The sequence below is a fragment of the Mustela nigripes genome, chromosome 4 (genome assembly GCF_022355385.1).
Source record: "Mustela nigripes isolate SB6536 chromosome 4, MUSNIG.SB6536, whole genome shotgun sequence".
NCBI classification, from domain to species: Eukaryota; Metazoa; Chordata; class Mammalia; order Carnivora; family Mustelidae; genus Mustela; species Mustela nigripes.
In genome coordinates, this window is record NC_081560.1 from 26,932,249 (window position 1) to 26,954,778 (window position 22,530).

A 22,530-nucleotide genomic window follows, 5' to 3' on the forward strand; every position below is an offset into this window, starting at 1 on the left:
GATCATGACCTGAGCCAAAGGCAGAGGCTTAACCTGCAGAGCCACCTAGGCGCCCCTAAATCTTTACTTTTATCAGAAGAACACTAGGCTCTAAGTGTATAGACCTTACAATCAGTTTTTGATAAATTGAACCAAGAATATAGCAGATACCTGTTAGTTCTTGTATATACACATCATGGTATGTGAGATATTTGCTATAGGCTCATGGCAATTAGAAAATACAAAGTTGGATATCCTCTCACAAAACAAATTCTATGAAATATTAATAATTAACATTCTACTCTGATTTTCAAAAGCAAAATGTAGTATCAATGGATACTACTACAGTAACACTGCCCTGACCACAATTTTGAAAATTGAAAGTGCTAGCCAACATCCTTTGTTCATCAATTAATAATGATCTCTGGTTCAATTTGATTGCGAAAAAGCAATCTTTGCTCAAAAAAAAAAATACTATCTTGCCCATAAGTTTTGATGAACTTTTCAAATATAAATCTTTAAGTGTATAGGAACTGTCATTTGCCTAGTAAGTAAGCTAGCTAAACTGTTGTATATAGATGTGTAAAGGATATTAAAGCAATGTATGTAGGCAGAAAATTTAATAAACACTGAACTTATACTTGAATGGGTTTATTGTTTCTTATTTTGAATATGTACACTTTGAGAGCCTACTCGAGGGTTTTTGGAGTCCTCTTCTGCTATCTGGCTTTGACGCACCTACTAAGATCTTTCGCAGGATCATGGAGACCCTGTGGCAGGTGGCATGGCAGATAAGGTACTGCTCGAAGTGGCTGATTTCTCCTTCCAGCTAGAAGGCTGACCACTGGGTCCTGAGTTTAGAAAGGTGTCTATACAAACATCTCCAGGCACACATACTTTAATAGTATGGACTTCAGACATATCAACTCTCTCCATACAATGGACATTGGCATAACAAGCGCAGTAAAAGTTTTGGGAAAATTGTTGTAGATCTTCAAATGTGGGTACCCCTTGTACTGTGTATTTTCCATTACTCTCAAGTTGAATAACAAAATTATCTGGGTTCAGGTGAAGATAGTCACTTGAATTCCAGTGTTTCCTTACACACACTCCTTGGTCCTGGCAGAGCGCTTGACTGCACATTTTGGCTGCGAGGGTGACATTGATTATGTAAGGATTCAGTGTATTCTTCATGTAGTTGTCTAGCTCTGTGCAAGATTGCTGTAAAATTATAAGAAGGTTAGAATATTAAGGGACAAGTTAGCTCATCTGTGAATTAATTCACTATGATAGGCGGTTTCTAAGGAAGCAAGATAAAACAAGACCCAGCAAGGGGTAGGAAGTAGTTTACCATTTTTACCTTATCAAACAAGATTATTCCAACTGTTTTGTAACATTTGTAAGTAAGTTTCACATGCCATTTGATTTAACTTAATAATTGACCAGTTAAACCTTAACTTCAGCCTAGCCTTGGACTTCTTCCATAATTCCTAAAATAGGGCAGGATGGTAGAGCAGTTACAGAATGGTCTCTGGGGCCCATCTTCCCAGATTGGTCACAGTTCCATGAATGACTAGCTCTGTGACCTTGGAAATCTTGCAAGTTTTCTAAGTCTTAGTGTCCTAAGGGCAAATCAGTTAACCCCGTTATGCTTCAGCTTCATAGTTTGTAAAATAAGGATTGTTATAGCACTTACCTCCTAGGGTTGTTGTGAAGATGACAAGATACAATGTATATAAAAGTGCTTAGAATTAAGATCGAGCATATCATTGGTTAGCCCTCATGAAATTATAAATAAAATTAATAAGAATCATCTTTGTGAGGACAAGTTTAAACAGCATGAGGAAGATTTCTCAACTGCTAGCTCAAAACAACTAAACAGGTTCAACTGAGTATACTTTATGTTAAATGTTATGTATAGTTCAAGTTATGGGTGAATTATGACAGCTCTTTTACAAATACACTTATTTGGCAGAGCACGAGTGATGAGTAAGTAAAATGATTCATCTTGAGACTGATGCATTCTAAAACTGGGATGCTGTCTTTTCAAAAACATGGAAGATAGTCACTTGCTTTCTTTCATAATCTATAGTTCCACTGAGAAAGCTGGCCATGCTAGTTCTCCAGCAGACCAAAGGAAATGGTGGTGGTAGATCAGAAGGCAAGTCAAGGAATCTTGGAAGCTTCCACTTGACTCTATCTCGTTATATGCCTTGAGATGATGCCAGCAATGGTAGGAAGAATAGGGCCTTCCAAGAATGTCCATATTCTAATGCCCTGGAACTTGTGACCTTGTTACCTTGCATGGCAAAAGGAACATTATACATAAGATTACAGAGAAGAATGTAGTCCTTGAGATGGAGAGATTATCCCAGGTTATCTGGATGGACTCAATTTAATCACATGAGTCCTTTAAAAATGTAGAAACTTTTCCAGCTTGGATTTTTAAAAAAATGAGATGGAACAAAGAGAACAAATTAAAGATCAAGGAGACTCAACCCAGCATGGCTGGCTTTGAAGATAGAGGAGAGAGCCAAGAGCTGGAGAGTGCCGTGAACTCTAGAAGCTGGAAATAACCCTTAGCCGTCATATCCAGCCAGAAAATAGACATCTGATTGCTACAGCCAGGAGGAAATGAATTCTACCAACAACCCAAATGAGCAAGTAAGGGTCCTCCCTTGGACAGGAATGCAACCCTATCAACATCTTGATTTGAGTCCGTTAAGATCCATGCTGGACTTCTGAACTCCAAAGTATAAGATAATAATTCTCTCTTGTTTAAACTAAGTATGTTGTCATTATTATAGCAGCAGTAGAAAACCTCTTCTTAATCCTAGTTTTGCATGGTGTCTAGAATAAAATTCAACTTCGCCTGACTTATATACAACCTGATGTGAGGTAATTCTTCCTTACTCTTCAGTACCACTCCCTTACCTACTCTGCCTTAAGCATGCTAGTTGTTTCATAAGAATGGCAAGTTTATTTCAAACTGCACTTACTTCTTCCCTCTGCTTGGAATGCTCTTTCCTCTAATTTTTTTTTTTAAGATTTTATTTATTTACTTGACAGAGATTACAAGTAGGCAGAGAGGCAGGCAGAGAGAAAGGAAGGGAAGCAGGCCTCCGGCTGAGCAGAGAGCCCGATGCGGCGCTCGATGCCAGGACCCTGGGATCATGACCTGAGCTGAAGGCAGAGGCTTTAACCCACTGAGCCACCCAGGCGTCCCTCTTTCCTCTAATTTTTAACACGGTCACTTTATCGCGCCATTCAGATTGCAGCTTTAATTAAACCTCAGACACCTTTCCTATCTACTTTCTCACATCTGTTTTAATTCTCTATATATTACTTATCACATCAAATATTTTTCTTAATCCCTCCAACGTTAATATCCGCTGCCTGAGTGCCGAGACTTCGTCAGTGTTCTTCAATACTGTATCCCCAGGGGCCAAGATATATGAGAATTGATACGAAGTTCAGATGACAGTCTGGATGACCACAGAGACAAGAGCTGGGCAAAAAGAGGAGTGAAGGATAAGAATGGTTTGAGAATCGTTAGCCCACACAAGATGTAGTCTTTGGAAGGATCTGAAACTGACTTTCTAAAAGATAAGGTCTGGTTTATAGCATTTGTCAATATACCACGGGGTATAAGTACATCTGCTGTGGCCAGTTTTAAGCTATCAACCTGCTTTCACTGAGTGATTGGAAATCAAGCCCCTGTTGGGGTAATATGGTGTGGAGAAGCACATCATTACGTACTATTTCCACTTATGCAGATATAATAGATGTCAAGTTCCTCAAGAGTATAGATAATAGTAAAGTGAAGTATATAACTGATACATTTTAAGTATTTATTACTTCTTTTTTTTTAGGTTTTATTTATTTATTTGACAGAGCACAAGCAGGGTAAGCAAGAAAGGGAGAAAGAGGCCCCTCACTGAGCAGGGAGCCCGACGCGGGGCTCCATCCCAGCACCTGAGCCAAAGGCTGCTGCTTAACAGACTGAGCCACCCAGGTGCCCCGAGTATGTATTGCTTTGGTTTTAACACTACTTATTTCATTCTAAGTTTTTGTAATTTAATTTTTAATAATGGTTGTGTTAACAACCAGTTCACAAAATTTCTAAATATTTAATAATCAGGTCTGAGAGTCATGCAATAATAAGAGAAAAAAACTAGGTGTGACTTATAATAATATGTCATGCCGTACTACTAATTGGAGAAAGCCTGATTCACTCCTCATCAGAGTAAGGGTGGAGTTCTCAGTTCTTTAAAAAAAAAAAAAGAAGGAATGTAGTATGGGGAATATTTATAAATGATTCCATCAGATAATTTATAAGACCCTTGAGAAAGGTGTTTACAGATTTGAGACACAGTGAATGAAAATTAGGAATATATTTAGGAGAATTAGAATTTTTTTAATGATTTTCTGACATGGAAGATTTTGCACCAGGGACATACACCTTTCTCCATACTTTTATTTTATATTATTTCTCCTTATTGGTGATCAAGCCAGAGACAATAGAGTTCTACCAAAAAGTAGAAGGGCTCAGATGACCTTGAAAGAATCTCATAATGGGGAACTACTGTTAGGTACTTTTGTAAATGAATTAATAATATAGTGAGGCTATCTGAAGGACAAGAGACAAAAGGCCTCTTCTGGTCTTAGATTGCTGTATAAAGTCTCTTCTCTATAGGTCCTAAGAGAAGTCTCCCTGGCCATGAGCTCTATGAGATATTCTCTGTGGCACCTAAGTCTCTCATATTTCCACATCTATTAGAGAAAGAAAAGTTGAGCTCCAGTTTAGCAGTGTCCACGTGATAGCTTTACTCTTGAGTCAAGAGGATTGAAGAGGTTGGGAAGACAGATCTGACACAGAAAAATAGACAAGGATGAAAATACAGGAAGAGAGAAAAGGATTAGGTGGTAATAGTTAAAGGCCTTTTGAACTGAAGAAACTGCATTAGGAGAAAAATGAAAAGAAGTCACCCATACAGAAAAAAGTGGACATTTTTTCCCTAATAAAACAAGTTTTACTCAAAATTTTACTTAAAATAGACAACAGTAAATATAACTTGTGGAAAATAAGGAAGTATTCCTTTTCCTCTCCCTTAGAGAAGGTTTGAACAATTTAGTAATATTTTGAAAAAAGTAATTCCCAATTGCTTATGCACCTCTTCCCCACTCCCGGCTCCTTTGTCTTCCTCCCCACCCAGCCCCCACCAAACCATTCCTCCTTAAGTCTCTCCCATCTCAGAGGCCAATACCTTCAAACCAGAAGCCTTCGAGTAATCTTAACCACTTCTCTTATCCATCCTACTCATCCAGTCCCTCAGTCCAACCTCTCAGTTCTACTGTTGGGTTATATTCAAACCACACGCCAGCACCTATGGTCCAGGCCATCAACAGCTTCCTCTCCCTGTTCCCGCTCTTGCCAGTCCACCGTGGATCCTCAGCTCAGCTAAGTAAGAAATGTTGGTCAGAGACTGCAGCTCTTCTGCTCAAGTCTCTTCGTGGCCTTCCATATCAGAGACAAAGCCCCATGGTGGCCTGCGAAGCCCTCCATAAGACCCTCTGTCTTCTCGCTTACCACAAGTCTTCCTTGCTCCCTGCACTCCGGTCACACTGACCTCCTCTGTCTTTCTTTGGCGAGCACATTCCAGCCGGAAGGCTCTTGCACTCACCATCCCCGCTTGGTGTCTTAGAGACTTGGTGCCTGGTTTTCATCAGGTCTCTGCTCCAACAGCACCTCGTCAGAGAGGCCTTCTGTGACTGCCTCATCTTAAGTACCACCATTTTATCTCTCTTTATCCTGCCTACACTGCTTCATTGCTCTTTATTGCTATCTATTGCTCTCTATTGCTATCACTACCTGACATATCGTATCTGCATAAGTTGCATTTCCACTTGTAAGGATGCAGCTTCATGGTGAAGGGACTTCTCTTCATTCAGTTCAAAATTCATTCAAATCCCTTCAAAAATTCATTTTTAGCACCTAGGATTATCTGGCACTTAATCACAGGAGATGTTCAATAAACCAAGAGTCAGCACACGTATTCTGTATAGAGGCAGACAGTAAATATTTCAGGGTGACTGCCATAACTATTCAGATTATTTCTTTGTACTGCAAAAGCAGCCATAGACATCTAAACTAAGAAACGTGCCTGTATTCCACTAAATAAAACGTAACCAGTAGACACTAAAATTTAAATATTACCTAATTTTCACTGAGTATAAATGCTATTCTTTGGGAGTTTTTCCCCATCCATTTAAAAGGAGAAAATTCATTCTTGGCCCCTGGCCGTCATTTGCTGACCCGTGTAACAAACTGCCATTGAATGACTAAATGAATAAGCAAAAGAAGTGCTTAATAAACAGTAATTGAATGAATGAATGAATTGACTATTATTTCATTGACTACTTCATGGGTTTTTTGAGAGGAGACCTATCACAGTACAATACAAAAAGCCAAACACCATGTCAGAAAACTGAGTTTGTAGTCCTCTTTTTGCTACTTGCTAGCCCTATAGCCTAGAGAATTTTGGTCAGTTTCAATGAATTTCTGTTTCCTTGCTGGAAAAGAGGTACAATTTTTTCTGCCTTATAACATAACCACACAAATGAAGGACAGCTTGATGCAACCAGTATTAACTGAGCACATACTACTATGTGCCAAGCATAGTACTTACTTTTATTATTCAGTACAACCATCCTCAAAAACATTAAAAGTAGAAATCTTTTCATCTATTTCCTGTCAATTCAACTTACCACATTTTGGCTTATATTGAGGCTTCCCCACATTACCATTCCAGAAGCACCTAGAGAAACTGTTTCACCAATTGTGTTCACAAGGTCCTCCTGGTGAATGTGACAGAAAGAGTTAACAGAAATAAAATAGAAATGCTATGCATAAGACAGTAATACCAAAGCTAAGAATTCTGACAACAATAATAATTCAAATATTTCCCCACTATTTCTGTTGCCACCACATCCTTACTATCACAAATATATAGATTTTTCTGTTATTATTTTAATTACTTCTATTGACAAACCCCATGAAAGGGAAAAAAGGGAACTGAGTTAATACATTGAATGTGCTACCTAGTTTTTTCATTGTTGCTAAGATATTATATGATCACATTTAAAAGAAATATATTCTTGAGATGCCTGGGTGGCCCAGTCGGTTAAACTGGTCTCTTCAGCTCAGGTCATGATCCTGGGGTCCTGGGATTGAGTCCCTCATCAGGCTCCTTGCACAGTGGGGGACCTGCTTCTCCCTCTGTCTGCCTCTCTCTCTGCTGTGCATGCGTGCTCTATCTCGCTCTCTCAAGTGAATAAATGAAATCTTAAATAAATAAACAAATGAAATATACTCTTATTTTGCATTCACATAAAAATGGAGTACTTATCTGTGTGCATATTTGTAAAGGATGTTAAAAGCCAAATCTCACTCCCTTCAAAAATGATGTTGAATTCCACTAAACACCTTTTGTGGTTGCTAGTTCATAGGTCTCACACCTTGACTTACCTGAGAAAGATATTTCAAATCTATGTCAACAAAAACTGGACGGGTATATACAAAAACTGGAAGTGGATGTTTAACACTGTGTACTACAGAAAGCCGAATGGCTTCCAAAACACGATTGCGGACATAGAGAGCAGCTTTTAAAGTAGATTTGAATTTGCTGCTCAAATAAATGGATGGGAAAAGGGCCGTGCTTTCCTTCCATAACCAGTCGAGTCTGTCGTTTCTCTTCTTTTCTATATCAGGGCAACTTCCATTGTAATTGGTATCTTTAAAACCATTGTAACAATCAGGAAAAAGATAAAAGCCCCATAAATAATTTGGCCGAAGGTCTTTCACCAGTTTTAAGGTCGTTTCCATGAAACACCTTCCTGCGCTTTCAAAATCTTCTTTGGCTTTCTTGGTGGCCTCTGTGTCATTAAGTTCTGCATGTTGTTGGTGAACCAACTCAATAGAAAGGTTCTTGTAAATATCTTTAGGTGTCCAGTTTCTTATCCAGATAGGCCTCCAGTTTTCCCAGTCAATGACACCCAGGCCCGTCGTGTCTACGTCTATGTAATAGTCAATATCTTTCCTGACTTTCGCCAAGTGCTTTATCATGTTTCCAGTCTGGGGGATTTCTCCATTCATACCTTTGCCAGTCTTGTCATCTATGTAAGGATAGTAGCCAAGTCTGCTATTATAAAATATTGTAATATTTTGTCCCTTGGCAGTTTTTCGAGGGCTTCCTACTAGAGAGAAAAGGTTCAGATCTAGATGCACGTTAAAATTTATAGCACACCTTTCACTTGGGATATTCCAGACCCAGAGGAAAGATATGTTTGGAATAAAAGGGGGTGCTCTGTACTCCTGAGTCGAGCAACATATAATAAGAAGGAGGGTGAGCGCGGCTTGCGTGAGTCCACTGGATCCCACAGAACTCCTAAAGAGGATACGCTGGAACCTGAGCACACCCATTGCAAAGACGAATGGCTGAAAATTTTCTCCCAAGCACTTCAGCTTGTCCGATCTTTCAAAAATGCAAGATCTGAGCATAGAAGAAAGGTAGTGGAATGAAGCCACTTTGATGGATAAAGAGGTATAATGATCACACGACGTTTAAATGTTATTCTTCTTGCTTCATATTTCAAGAATGTTTTGCAAGTTGCTTCATCTATAAATGGAAGAAAATAAATAGAGAATACATGGTTAATGTTACGTTTCTGTATCAAGACTGTCAACTTTACCAAGTTCTCAACTTGAAGGGCAGGAGTTTAATTCTGTTCTAGAAACTGGAGAACTCCTGTTTGAACCAATAAAATTACATTCTCTTCTGCATGATACAAATCCTGTAATAGCTAACATTTGTCTCATCTTTCCAAATCATTACTGCGCCTACAGGGAGACGAATGTACCTGTTTTTCCTTTTGCCTTCCCACTTGTGTAGAATGCTATGCCAAGCATTGCCTTAGCAAAGCCTTGTTAAATAGCATTTCAGTTGAATCTCTCATTTTTGTTTGTTATTTCTTGAAAGACCACCTTATAGTGGCATGCCAAAAATTGAAAAAAACCTCTCATAAAATTATGAGATTTCATCTTATTTCTTTAAGGGGGGCAAGTAGGGGAGGAGGCAAAATTCATTTCTCCCAGAAGTAGTGTATCAAAAATGTGCTAGAAACTATTGAGTCAACCAAAATCTCCTACTGAGGAACAAGTTGAAGTGTTATTTGGAATAGTGCTCCATCATATCTCAAAGTGAACTGAGTAAAAGATTAAGTAAAAGATGCGCTACATTTGTAGATATCTGTGTGTCTATATGTATATAGACACACATACCTACACACACAAAATTTATGTATATATATAAAAATAGGTAATTTTTTTTATGAAACGACGTATCTCTTCTTTATACATTTTTGGACAAAGCCTTGGGTCACAGAATTGGGGACAGACACAGGTTAGTATCTAGAAATGCATCTCTTTAGAAGATCTACTAGAGACTTTACACAAGAATTTCATCTTCCAGGAGAACTTGGGTGGCTCAACCAGTTGAGTGGCTGCCTTCCGCTCGGATCATAATCCCAGGGTCAAAATTTGAGGCTAGAATTTTGTTTGTCAGAACAGATTTGAAGCTCACCTTCTCCTTAGTGGGAAGAGGAAAATAACCATCCACTTTCTTACTGTTTATTCACTGGGTTCTCGTTTTACCTTTTTTTTTTTTTTAAGAGAGAGAAAGAGCATGCGTGGGCATGCAAATGTGGTAGGAGGCACAGAGGGAGAGAGAGAGAATCCCAATCAGACTCCAGATGAGTGGAGCCCAACATGGGACTTGGGCTCCATCTCATGACCAAAAGATGATGGCCTGAGCCAAAATCATGAGTCAGACACTTACCTGACTGAGCCACCCAGGTGGCCCTCATGTCATGTTTTGAAGGAGTTGGTAGTTGGGATTTTTGAGGTAAGGAGAAGACAGTCACAGACAGAAAAAGCCAAACAAAACAGCTAAATTTCTTGGTTCAATGCTAAGCTCTTCTTTTCTACAACAAATGCTTTATATAAAGGTGAACATTCAGAAATGTGGACAAATAGTGATAAAGCCAAGATTATAACTTTGGTAAAAGCTCAGTGAAGACTGAAAGGAAGGACAGAGTGGAGAGTCCCAAGGTTTAAGGTGTCTTTCCAAAGCACCTCTGAGGTCCCCATTACCCTACTAACCCCCAGAACAAATGCACATGAGAAAAGTATTGTTACAATACTTAATCAAATAGCCCCAAGCCTCAGGTTGCTGAAGATAACTTTAATGTATCTAAATTACCTCCGTAAATACTTCAGGAATCATTCTTTAATATGAAAAATAAAAGGCAAAACTTCAAGTGAGCAGCTGGCCCCAAATTTGCTGCCTTGGTAGCCCTTGTAAACTAATTACATTTGGTAGGCTGTGTGTCATTTCTGAAGTACTGCTTGGTCTCTAATTTCAACTCAAAGGCTAACTTCTACCTCCAGTTACAAGTCATTCTCGATCTAAGCCAAGTTCTGAGCAAACTTAAGAGACCAGCATAATACCCCCAAGGCAGAAAAATCCATGTGCCATTTTCTTCTCTCTCTTTTTTTTAAAGATTTTATTTATTTATTTGACAGAGATCTCAAGGAGGCAGAGAGGCAGGCAGAGAGAGAGAGAGGAGGAAGCAGGCTCCCTGCTGAGCAGAGAGCCTGATGCGGGACTCCATCCCAGGACCCTGGGATCATGACCTGAGCCAAAGGCAGAGGCTTTAACCCACTGAGCCACCCAGGTGCCCTTGTTGTTGTTCTTTTTATGCGATAAAAGTTTTTCCTGTTCGGCCATGATATAAATAGAAGGTAATACATCTAAGAAGCTAGAAAACCACCACATGATTAAACATGAATTCTAAATACTGAAGCCTTGCAAATTATATTGATAAGGTATAAAAGAACTAATATTTCATCTTTTGAAAATGTAAGATAGTTCAATAGCAAGAGTGTTTAATTGAAAATAAAAAAGTAATTCATCTAAATCTTAGAAGGAAATTCCTTTGGAAAGACAGTAAAGGTGCCTATAACATTCTGTGTCCATAATGTCTTTGTAGACCCGAGAGTCCTTATAACAGAAGGTACATAATATATCCTTAATTGTAGGATTAGGTGGTTGTTCGAATTTCCAAGCCACTTACTTGATATTCAGTAGATACATATATGAGTTAATTATTTAACTAAATGAATAAGTTTGATATACTTTGAATTTCAGTAAACTCAAAATTACAGCCAAGGTGATACCTTAAAATGAAGGTGTTCAAACAGAAATCAAAACAAATCACCAGGAATCCACAGAACTGTCAAAGGAAAAGCAGTGGGGATAGAACTGGACTCCGTTCCCAAAAGCAGTAAGAGAATTTGGGACTTTATAGCCAAAGAGCAAAGTGAGGGGGGAGGGGTGTCTGTGGATGGAAAATTAACTAAGAGGGAACATCAAGGGTGAGGGGAGACTTTGGCTAAACTGACCTAACAGTCAGGCCAGGGTAATCAGGCAAAACCAGGGGGGATAGTAGAAGATAGGAAACCTAATCAGATATCCAAGGTGACCAGGTAGGGAGGATGGGAATTCTTACTAAACTGACTTAACAGGATTCTTGCTAGAACTAAATTCTACAAGGAAGAATACAGAAGCCCAGCGTCTGAGGCTTAGTCAGAAAGAGTTCAATGAGCCTGATTAGCGTGGTCAGTAGGGGATGTTTTGTCAGTCCCCACTGTGGTACATGCTGGGTGAGTTCATCGTTTAATTAAGTAAATGAACTTCATGTACTCTGAATTCCAGTAAACTCAAAATGATGGCTCAGGGTACCACTTTAAGATGAAAATGTTCAAATAAAAAATGAACTAGAAGCATCCAGAAGCCAGAGAGTTCAAACATTACTCAGAAGACAATTATGTCTTCTATAGCTTTGCGTGAAGCACTGTCACACCCAGATATGACTGAAACTAAGTACTTGAATAATTGAATCAAGTCTCTAAAATTCTAGAGGCTAGTTGAAAACACAGTAGCTTCACTAGGCCTCCCCTCTGCAATGCTATTTGTCAAGCCTCAGATGGAGCTTAGTGATGCCTGACTTACAGCCAACCCAACATCCCACCACCAAAAACCTGGGGCCAGTCCTAGTTCTTCTGTAATTACAGTGTCTCAGCTGCCTTGCACAAATAGGCAAAAAGCCTTAGTATCACTGACGTCAAAGTTTAGGAGGAACAAGCGCCTCCGTGATAACCAGTGCCTTGGGCAATGACGGTCACAAAGGTATACCAGCTTTGATATGGGCTATGAGTTTACAATTGGTCTTCTGTTAGCAATAACTAATATTTCTCTTTCCTTGACCAGTCAGGTGACTTTTGGGTTTTGTTTCTCCGAATTGTCAAAGTCATAGTAACTAAATCTGCATGTGGGATTATAGCAAAGATCCCAATGGCCACTATAGTCTAATTCAGACAGAAAACACCTATTTGCTCATAAATGTCCTGTTTCAAAGGCAGTAGGGACCCAATTGCATCCAATGTGATTAAACACATTTGCCAATGCTGAAGGTAAATACCATGGAAGAAAAACATATGAGCTCAGTTTCAAAAGATAATACAACAGATGTTTTCCTTCTTATCAATTTATTCGGTGCCTGTAGAGATACCAGGCTACTCAATGCTGCACATAGGATGCAGATGGTTTTTTTTCTTCTTAGGAATGAGGACTGGTTCAAAAATCTTGTCAATGTTCTAAATAATTTAATATTTATTTTCCTAAAAATGCATGTTCCACAGTCCACCTTAAGAATGCACATTTTGTGAAAGCAAAACTATGACTGAACTCTCAAGCAAGCAGTTGTCCTCCCCACCTATTCATCTCTTTCTCCACTTTTTTTTTTTTAAGATTTTATTTATTTATTAGACAGACAGAGATCTCAAATAAGCGGAGAGGCAGGCAGAGAGAGAGAGGAAGAAGCAGGCTCCCTGCTGAGCCGAGAACCCAATGTGGGGCCAGATCCCAGCACCCCGGGACCATGCCTGAGCCAAAGGTAAAGGCTTTAACCCACTGAGCCACCCAGGAGCCCCTCTTTCTCCACTTCTGAGGAACGTGTGGCAACTCAGTTTAGTCTAGCTTTTGGCCAGGATGTAAAGTAAAATAAAACTCAAATCTTTCATTAGCCACATGAAAGTCCCTCTTTCTTTGAGGAAGAAGAGTTTTGTGGTGACAGATGCCTGTGGACTATATGAATTCCATATGAGAATTATATATGTTTCATTCCAATGGGATCCTGCCTTGCACATCTTGTATAAATCTTTGCCCTGAATCTGTAAAAATCTGTTCTGAGCCTAGGGATAGATCTCTCAATGACTGCTCCCACTGTGTAGCCTTTCCAGACACATCTGATTATTGAAGTATTCATTTCTGATTGCCACCAAGGCGAATTTAAATGTGTCAAGACTGTCATAAAAATTGTATTTATTTCTTAGTACCAGTCGTAGTTTGTGTTCCCATTTGAAATAAGTCTATCTTTCTTCACTAAACTGTGAACTCACTACTGTGTCCCCAATTCCCTGTACTATGCCTGGTACACAGTAGAAGGTCCATAAGTACTTAATTGTATGGATGAATGAGTGAATCTATCTATCAGTTAATTCTTTGATCAGATTACTTTTTCCTTTCCCCAGTTTCACTAAATTATTTTTCATTTCCTACCATTCTCCCAAAGCACAAGTTCACCTATTGGTTAAAATATAATTTGTTATATCTGAAACATTAACAAGATAAGGAGTTAAGAGAGTTGAAGAAGTAACAGTAGGTAGCTACTTTGACCTTGCATTGTGGTATGGAAAGTAAGATTTATCTTAGTGATTATAATTAGCAGGGATTTTTAAGATTACTAATTCAAATCTAACCTGTTCTCTCAGGACAGTCCCTAACTGCCACCAGTTGGGGTGTGTTATAGCTCAAGATCAAAACAACTGTGCCATAGATCATAGCTAGTAACATTTATTGGAGTCTCCCTTTACAAAGACTCTTCTCTCCTCTTCATACATCTACTTTTTTTTGTTGTTTGATTTTTACATCTATATATATATACATCTACTTTTAATTTTTTTTCTTCCTATCTTAACTGAGTCTTCTACCTGCCAATGGGACCTGAAGGCTGGTGGGACCTTTAACCCACAGTTAAAGGGATTAAGGAGCCCAGACCAAAAAAGATTGAGATGTTATTTCCATTTTTAGTTATATCATGCAAGAACTGGAAGATTCAATTACTCAATCTTTAGGTATTAACTTTTTAAAAATATATTGGTGATACCCCGATCAGTCTCACACTGAGGGATGCTGGGATGATGTGTGAAATGATACCTATGAAGTATTTTTTACAAGAAGCTATGCAAATCTGGAGTGCAGTATTGTTACCCCTGGACTACCTATATTATGAAATCTTGCTTATTATGGTTCATTTGCATTTCCTCCAAACCATAAGAAAGACAACTGTAGTAAGGTATGGAGATAGTGGTTTTTGACGTACAGCAACCAGAAAAGTCAATATATGTAATTAGAATAAGGATATCTCTGGAAAAATTTAGGGGTTGTGAATTCCTAGTCCAAGAAGGCCAAAGAAGTGTTTACTGGGGATGCTGAAATTTTTAGATGCTACAGAGAAGTTTGGGGGTTATATCAGGACTCTAATTTCTTTAAAAAGCATGGTCAGTGAAAAAGGCAAAAGGGAAGAGAACGAGTCATAGCTGCAAAATTTACTTCAAATTGTACAAACTCAGTAAAAAATTGTATTTCTTTGCAATTAAATTGCCCCCTTACTTCACCTAGAGGTTGGGAGGTTGCTGCTGTTTGGCCTCGACAGAGATCACATGCTTCCAGCTCAAGGAAATAGAAGAGTTCGGATAATGCTTCCACACTGAGATCACCTCTGGTCTAAATGTAATTACAAAGAGCATTGCAGAGCAAGGGCTAAATGTTGCCTAAGCATTTTAGGGGCATCTTAGGCAAAAATGGAGAGGAGTTATGAGCACGATTATCCAATCCAAGAAAGTGATGTTGGGGAGGCCTATTTCTAGAATTTTTTCTCCAAAGTTCAGTCCACCAACTATTAGCGGGCCATACAACTGATTTAATTGGTGGTAATGACCATTTAAAAAAAAAAAGAAGTGAAATTGACTCTGATAGAGTGGAACGGTTAGATTAGGAGAGAACAGGGCAGAACAGAATTGGAAGCGTGAGAATACCATCATCACTTGCAGTAAGAAAATTATTTTATGGACCTTTTCTGTCTGTTTTATGCTTCTAAGTGTGTGCACTGGGTCACAACGTAAATTTTTTTTTTTTTTTTTAAACTGAGGAACAAATGGATCAAGCCACTCTGATAGCAAAAGTTCTGGAGTCTGACGTATCTGGGTTTTGAGTACTGAGAACAGGCCCTTTCTTATTTGGTGGCCTCCACAGAATTCTCAAACCTCATTCATTTAATTTCTTCGCAACCAGAATAGAATTCTGATCTGTCTGAAGATTCTTTAATGTCTGTAAATGACTGAACTACTATAAAGGCTCCCACGTGCATATAAAAATATTAAAGTTTGTATGTTTTTCTCCCTTTAATCTGTCTTTTGTCAGTTCAACTCACAGGCTCCAGGTGCAGAACCTAACAGGGTAAAGGCAAGTTCTTTTTTCTCCCATACACCTGATCCAGAGTAAGTACCAAATAAACGTAAGTTGTTCCTGTTATTATTAATAATATTATCCCTTGCCTCCACCCCCTTGTATGAAAGGCAGGGAAAAGCATGACAAAAGTAGACAAAATCCAAGACTATTTCATGATTCATAGATCTGGTAGCATTAAAGCTTCCCTAGGAAATTAAAAAAAAAAAATTTTTTTTCACTCTAAATGTATGAGCGTTCTGGAATTGTTCTGGTAGAAGTGAGATAGTCAACTAATTCATACCACCATGGAGCCAGATCTGATGATGGCCTTCATCAGCAATGGCATTCTTCAGCTCACAGCATGGTCTTCATGAATCAGACTCTATCAGCAGATCAGACTGGCTCTAGCTTTCGTGTGCCTTGCATTAATTCAGTTATGACTGCTTCTTCACATCTTATGGAGGAGTCCACTAAGAAAGCAACCTTTTCAAGCTCAGACTTCAAACTCTTCACTCAGCCCGATGGAAATATTTCTCTAACTTATCAAATGTGATTTATCTGGACAGTTTTCAGCCTTGATATTGGATTAGGGGAATAAGTAAGTAGCATATAAATAAGTGATATTTAAAATGAATAGTAACAAAAATTATTAATATAGAATTCAGATATCTCTACAGTGTTTGGCGATTATTTATCAGTTTGGCTGAACGAACTGGCTCTGCTTCCATTTCACAAAAGAGGAGGAAGAGCCGTTACCAAAACTCAAAGAAGCAATAGTTAACAAAATTATTTCTCGGTATCAAATTTCCTTTGGCTGTTAGCATGTTTATTACCTGTACAAGATACGAGTACTCATTCATAATCATTACTGTTGTTGTTATTAAAATAAACAATACATCTAACACATCATATATATCAAAATGTGGGACAAATGCTATCCAAAAAGAAAAATTAGCTACAAAGTCAACCTTCTAATGCCATTATAAAGATCCATTAGTACTTACAGTTACCTCTGCTCCTCTGTGCTAGTCCATGAAAACCTTAGCACATTTACCCTTGTCAATGAGAAGAGCCGGCATTTGGACTTGTGTCTTCACCAAGAACGGAGGAGAACAGAAGGACCCTGTGATTCTCACCTGAGACAAGGAAAACAGGAACTCAGTGTGGACGGGCAACTAAGGATCTGGCTTATTTATGATGGGATGGGAGTGTCCCTAAGACTCACCTACTGGGAGACGGCTCAAGGAAAAAAAGGAATTCTGAGAGAATGGGGAAATCAGAATTTCTGCAGCAGAAATTCTGCTTTAGAATTTTTGAAGAGTTTGGACCAACTATGAAGTTGGGGGATGGACCAAGTTTGAGGGTGGGGGTTGGGGACAATTTCTTTATAAGACCCACAATTTTTCTAGAAACAAACAAACAAACAAACAAACAAACAAGTGCAAAACAGAATAGACAGATGATAAGATAACTTCAAAGATTTAAAAAGAAACTTCCAAGGCACGTGTTCACTTGTCAACGTAATTATAGGGTAGTGAGTCTCTCGAGGTTGAATCTAATTAGTACTTTAGTTACTTAATGAATGTTTATAATTTTGAGAAAAAAATATTGTTTTTATTCACTTGTGTATGGTTCATTTGCTTTTAATTCTTAACATGCAATGGCTATAGTTTTAAAAATCCAAGATATAGGTAATATTTATTGGTCACCTAAACTGCTTTAAACAAATGTGCAATGTTTATTACATTTTAAATGTTAATGTGAGTACAGAAAGCCTTTCATTAAAATGTCATTGAAAGAGTGTTTACATGAAAGCTGCAGTTTCAACCAATCTTTAAAATCAGACAATCAACAACTAATTAGCAAGTCATCTAAGAGTTTTCAGTTAACAATTAGTTATGATATTTGAACGTCTCCTTAACACTCTGGGGTAAGAATTATCATCTGCATTTTCTAAATGAGGAAGTAAGCATTAGCAAAAACCAAGTAACTTGCCCGCCAACCCGGTTCTAGCTAATTCTGAAGATCTTGCTCTTCACAACGTCCTCTACTGGACAGGTCACTATCATTACAGATATGAAAATATAAAACAGGATATTTTCTGAGAAGGAAGACTGAGTATTTTAACTGTCTAGGACAGCATGTAGATAAGGACATATTGCCACTGGCATAAATTAATCATCATACTTTGCTATTAGAATCAAGTCACTGGAGAAAAAGGAATGAAAGCCCGATCTAAATATCTTCAGAAGTGTGCAGTTAGACCGCATTTGCAGTGTGCCTGCCTGCTTTTGGTTTCAATAACTTTAACAGAGTGCTTACCCTTTCTATTAGTTTTTTGGTGCAACTCTTGCTTTTTGTTCATTTACTCCAAATGATTAGTGGTATTAATGTGGCAATCATGTTTTATGTTTTGACTTCATTTATTCGGTTTTGAACAGGAAAATGGAAATGCTGTATTCATAGTTACTAACTTTGCACATCACAGGACCAAAGAAGCTAGCCTAAGAAGTCCTTTAAACTAAAAGTCCAACCTTTACAAAATTAGAAGTAAATTTGCATTATTTATTTATTATTTTATTATATTTTATTATTATTATTTTATTTCCTGGTTAATGCTTATTACCTTCTAACTTTGCCAACAGTGATAAACAAGCACAGCCTTGTCATGTAACTTTCTCGGGAAAATACAGTGTTGGGCGTGGGAAGTCCTCCCCTATCAGCACCAAGCCTATACACTTTTGTCATATATTTGAGGAAACAGAGGACAAAGGGCACTGGCTTGAGTCTAGCCTCAGTCCCAACTCTGAGAAGAGAGTTGAATAGTCACTAACATTTTAATTTTCTTCCTTTCCTTCTCTCCCTTTCCCTTCTGCCCTTCTCTCTCTCAGACACTGTACAGTATTAACACGTTTCTTCCCAATAATAATCCTAAGTAGGCACAAATGTTGTCCCTGTTTTACAGATGCTACTCAACTTCCCCCCCCCACCTCAGGCAAGCAAGTTTCATTTGAATCCCTTAACTTCAGATTTCAGAACCATATTGACTCAATTGCCAAAGTCCTAGAGGGTGGTAGCTCAGCAGTTCAGATGAGGAAAACAAACCAGTTGCTATGAGGCCAGGTGGGTTCTTCAGTTCAAGAGATCTGTTTCATCAAAAAGCTAACTTGGGTCCTATGTGAGATGTTTCTGGCTATCTTCACAAATTCAGCCTCGAATTTTAAAATCTCAAGGATAGAATCCCAGAAAGAGCCCAGAGATGTGTGGCTGGACCCAAGGTCCCAAATCAGAGGGTTGGCTAAAATTAGACTGTGTCCAGAAACGCTGTTATAGCGTTGGTGTCTGTAGTCATGTATAGGTTACTGCCCAAAGGACAGTGTTTTTCCACACCTCAACCTTGCCCCTTTCCATATTCCTACTAGTGACAAAAGTGGGAGTCTCCATTACTTTTGTCAAAATCTGCCTAAATTGGCTGACACTTCTAATATCTCTCTCTTCATCCAGAAGTAATGTCATGGATCCCCTTAATTCCTCTGTGCCTGTTCTCAGGGGCTTTGCTCTGTAGGCTCTGGCTGTAACTACTTCTCCCTGCTTGATCTGTTCTGAAGCCTGAAGAATATTCCCCTATGCCCTGGTTTTTCGCTTCTCTGCTTAGAACATTCTGGTAAACACTGTAGTATCTGCCTGCTTTGGTTTTAATTCTGGTTTCTCCTCTGTACTTTATCTTAAAACTTCTTGTAGCTATAATCTCTACAACCCAAGTAAGGCTCCCCCACACTGTTGTCAAGGTCTGCCATCTACTTGTTTGCAATTAACTAAGATCTACTTCATGATTCTGATCTTACCTGGCCCACAACCTCAGTTACAACTTACTTATCTCTTGCTCCAGTTCCTAAGCTAATTTACGTCTGTTCAGATTTTCATGATGTAATCATTCAAGGAGCTCCCTTAGTGTCTTCCTTATTTGCCTAAGTAAGAATTTCAGACATTGAGGAAGAATATTGAGATGTTCTAGAGTCATTGGGGCATCTCAGACTATATCATAGGTGCTGATTTCTTAATTTATTGATTCAACTAATTTTTTTTTTTAAGATTTTATTTTTAAGTAATCTCCACACACAATGTGCAGCTCGAACTTTCAACCCCGAGACAAGAATCATGTGCTCCACCAACTGAGCCAGTCAGGCTCCCTGACTGAACTATTTTGAATGGTGCGTTTATAACAAGTCAAGCATAGGCATGGAGGATACCACATAGACTAGTCTCTGCTCTATGGAGCTTACACTTAGTGTGAGGAGACAATAAGCAAGTAAATAAGCAAATAATTTCAGAATGATAATGCTGTTTTAATCCATTTGGGTTGCTGTAACAAAATACCACAGACTAAATAGCTTGTATACAACAGAAATTTATTTCTTACAGTTGTCAAGGCTAGGAAGTGTAAGGTCAAGGTGCCAGCATAGTTGGGTATTGGCCCTCTTTCAGGTATCCTCAGATAGCAGAAGAAGGCTAGCAAATTCTGTGGGTTGTTTTTTTTTTTTAAGATTTTATTTATTTATTTGACAGAGAGATATCACAAGCAGATGGAGAGGCAGGCAGAGAGAGAGAGAGAGAGAGAAGCAGGCTCCCTGCTGAGCAGAGAGCCCGATTCGGGACTCGATCCCAGGACCCTGAGATCATGACCTGAGCTGAAGGCAGCAGCTTAACCCACTGAGCCACCCAGGTGCCCCTGTGGGGGCTTTTTCATAAGGACATTAATCCCATTCATGTGGAATCCACTCTCATGACCTATGCACCTCCCAAAAACCCCACCTCCTAATACCATCACACTGCATATTAGGATTTCAACATGGGAATTTTGAGGGGACACAAATATTGAGACTATAGCAAATGCTTTTACAAAACTTGAAAAGAAAGAGAAAAACCAGAATCAAGGTTGAAAAGGTAAGTCCTGTCCACTTCAAGGTTTAATGTATAATGTTGACTGTTTTAAGATTTTATTTATTTATTTGACAGAGAGAGGCACAGCAAGAGAGAAAACACAAGCAGGGGGAGTGGGAGAAGGAGAAGCAGCCTTCCCAATGAGCAGGGAACCCAATGTGGGCTCAGTCCCAGAACTCTGGGATCATCATGACCCTAGCGGAAGGCTGATGCTTAATGACTGAGCCACCCAGGTGTCCCTATAATGTTGACTCTTAAAGAGATTGTATTGGTTAACACTACTTCCAAAAATTAAGAAGGCTAACTTCCCCATACCCAAACTAACACTTTATCATTATACTTTATAAAGAAGTTGCCTATCTAGGTAATGTAAAAATGGTATCTTATTGTCATCTTAATTACAATTTCTTTTATTTTGAGAAATTGAGCCATTTCATTGTTTCTTTGCTGTGATTTTCTGTCTGTGTCCTTTTCCCATGTTAGATCTGCGTTGTTTTGAACTGATTTAAGAGCTCTTTACATAGAGCATTTAGCACTTTGTCACGTGTTCTAAATGTGTTTTCCAATTTATGTTTTAACATGTCTGTAATAATTGTTTCCATGTAAAAGGCAAGCTTCCTTATTTTTATGCTTGTCTCTAAATATTTGGAGAACGAGGATTTTGAGTCAGATTCCCTAGCAACTAACTTAAGATACGGTTTTATGTGCAGCGATTTATTAAAGAAGTTTTCTCTGGAAAAAAACACTTAGGAGAATGAAAGCAGCAGAGACTTAGCCAAGGAATGATGCAGTTTCAATAAGGTCCTGAGGAGGGCAGCATAAGCCTGCTCACCCAAGGGATCCAATTAAGGGCTACAGGAAGCAAAACCACACTGAACTGGAAGGAAGGTGGGGTTGGGGGAAGCACCGTGAATATGGGCAATTGGATGCACAACAAATTATATAAGGAACCTTGGGGGATCTGTGTGGGCACTGCAAGTGTCTCTTAATAATATGTGTGTTAAGGATCAATGAAAGGAAAGAATAGGGAAGTTCAAACCCAACATTTGATTTCAATGTGAAAATCTCTTTATTTACTTGTTAATTATTAAACTAGGCAACAGAAGGAATCTACCCAGTCAGGACAATTTAGTCCACCCTGACCTAGTCACTAATGATTACTCATGTATAATTTGTTTTCTCTTCTCCTTCACACCTTCCTGGAGTTTGATAATCAATCCCAATGGTGCCATAATTGTGGAGAAAATCAATTTTGAATAACTTGAAGGCCAAGTAAATAACTGTAGGTTAGATCTTAGGAGTCTATGAAAAGAGGTAATGCATTGAAAAGGGGAGGTTTGATCTCAGTTAAGGAACACAGAATTTAGCCTTGTACAAATGCTGATAAGGATCACCTTTGCTGTATTTCTGGAGCAACTGGAAAATAGCCCCTGTTACTGACTCACATTAGCATCTCAGACTGTTTTTTCTTAGGCTCCACTAAGGAAGTAACTTTTTTTTCTCTTCTTTTCTCTTTTTTCTTAAGATTTTATTTATTTGTTTGAGAAAGAGAGAGCACAAGCAGGGGGAAATGTCATACTTAATCCTCTTGTGAAGTAAAATTTTTTTTAATAGATTGCATTTTAAAGATTTTGTTTATTTATTTGACAGAAATCACAAGTAGATGGAGAGGCAGGCAGAGAGAGAGAGAGGGAAGCAGGCTCCCTGCTGAGCAGAGAGCCCGATGTGGGGCTCGATCCCAGGACCCTGAGATCATGACCTGAGCCAAAGGCAGCGGCTTAACCCACTGAGCCACCCAGGCGCCCCTGAAGTAAAATTTTATCTTGTAAATATCAAGCTGAGAGCATTGGGAAGATTCCTATTACTCCTAATGACAAACACTTTTCTAGCACAGAGCATTAACCAATTTAGGGCTGTCGTC

The 22,530-nt window shown here is 38.7% G+C and overlaps 1 protein-coding gene across 1 annotated transcript; it reads right to left on the reverse strand.

Moving 5' to 3' along the window:
- Window positions 1–738: 738 nt before the first annotated feature.
- Window positions 739–8,461, reverse strand: SPAM1 (sperm adhesion molecule 1). Its single transcript, XM_059395632.1, has 3 exons — window positions 7,508–8,461; window positions 6,748–6,837; window positions 739–1,200 (listed from the first exon to the last, which is right to left on the reverse strand). Exons 1-3 carry the CDS (start codon window positions 8,459–8,461, stop codon window positions 739–741), a joined length of 1,506 nt encoding a protein of 501 aa, XP_059251615.1.
- Window positions 8,462–22,530: the final 14,069 nt, after the last annotated feature.

Excerpts from the sequence above, each read along its gene's own strand:
- SPAM1 (XM_059395632.1), bottom strand. The coding sequence starts at position 8,461 with ATGGGTGTGCTCAGGTTCCAGCGTATCCTCTTTAGGAGTTCTGTGGGA. Across the intron at positions 6,838-7,507 it reads ATTTGAAATATCTTTCTCAG|GAGGACCTTGTGAACACAAT; the intron begins GTAAGTCAAGGT and ends CACATTCACCAG. Across the intron at positions 1,201-6,747 it reads TCAATATAAGCCAAAATGTG|CAATCTTGCACAGAGCTAGA; the intron begins GTAAGTTGAATT and ends ATAATTTTACAG.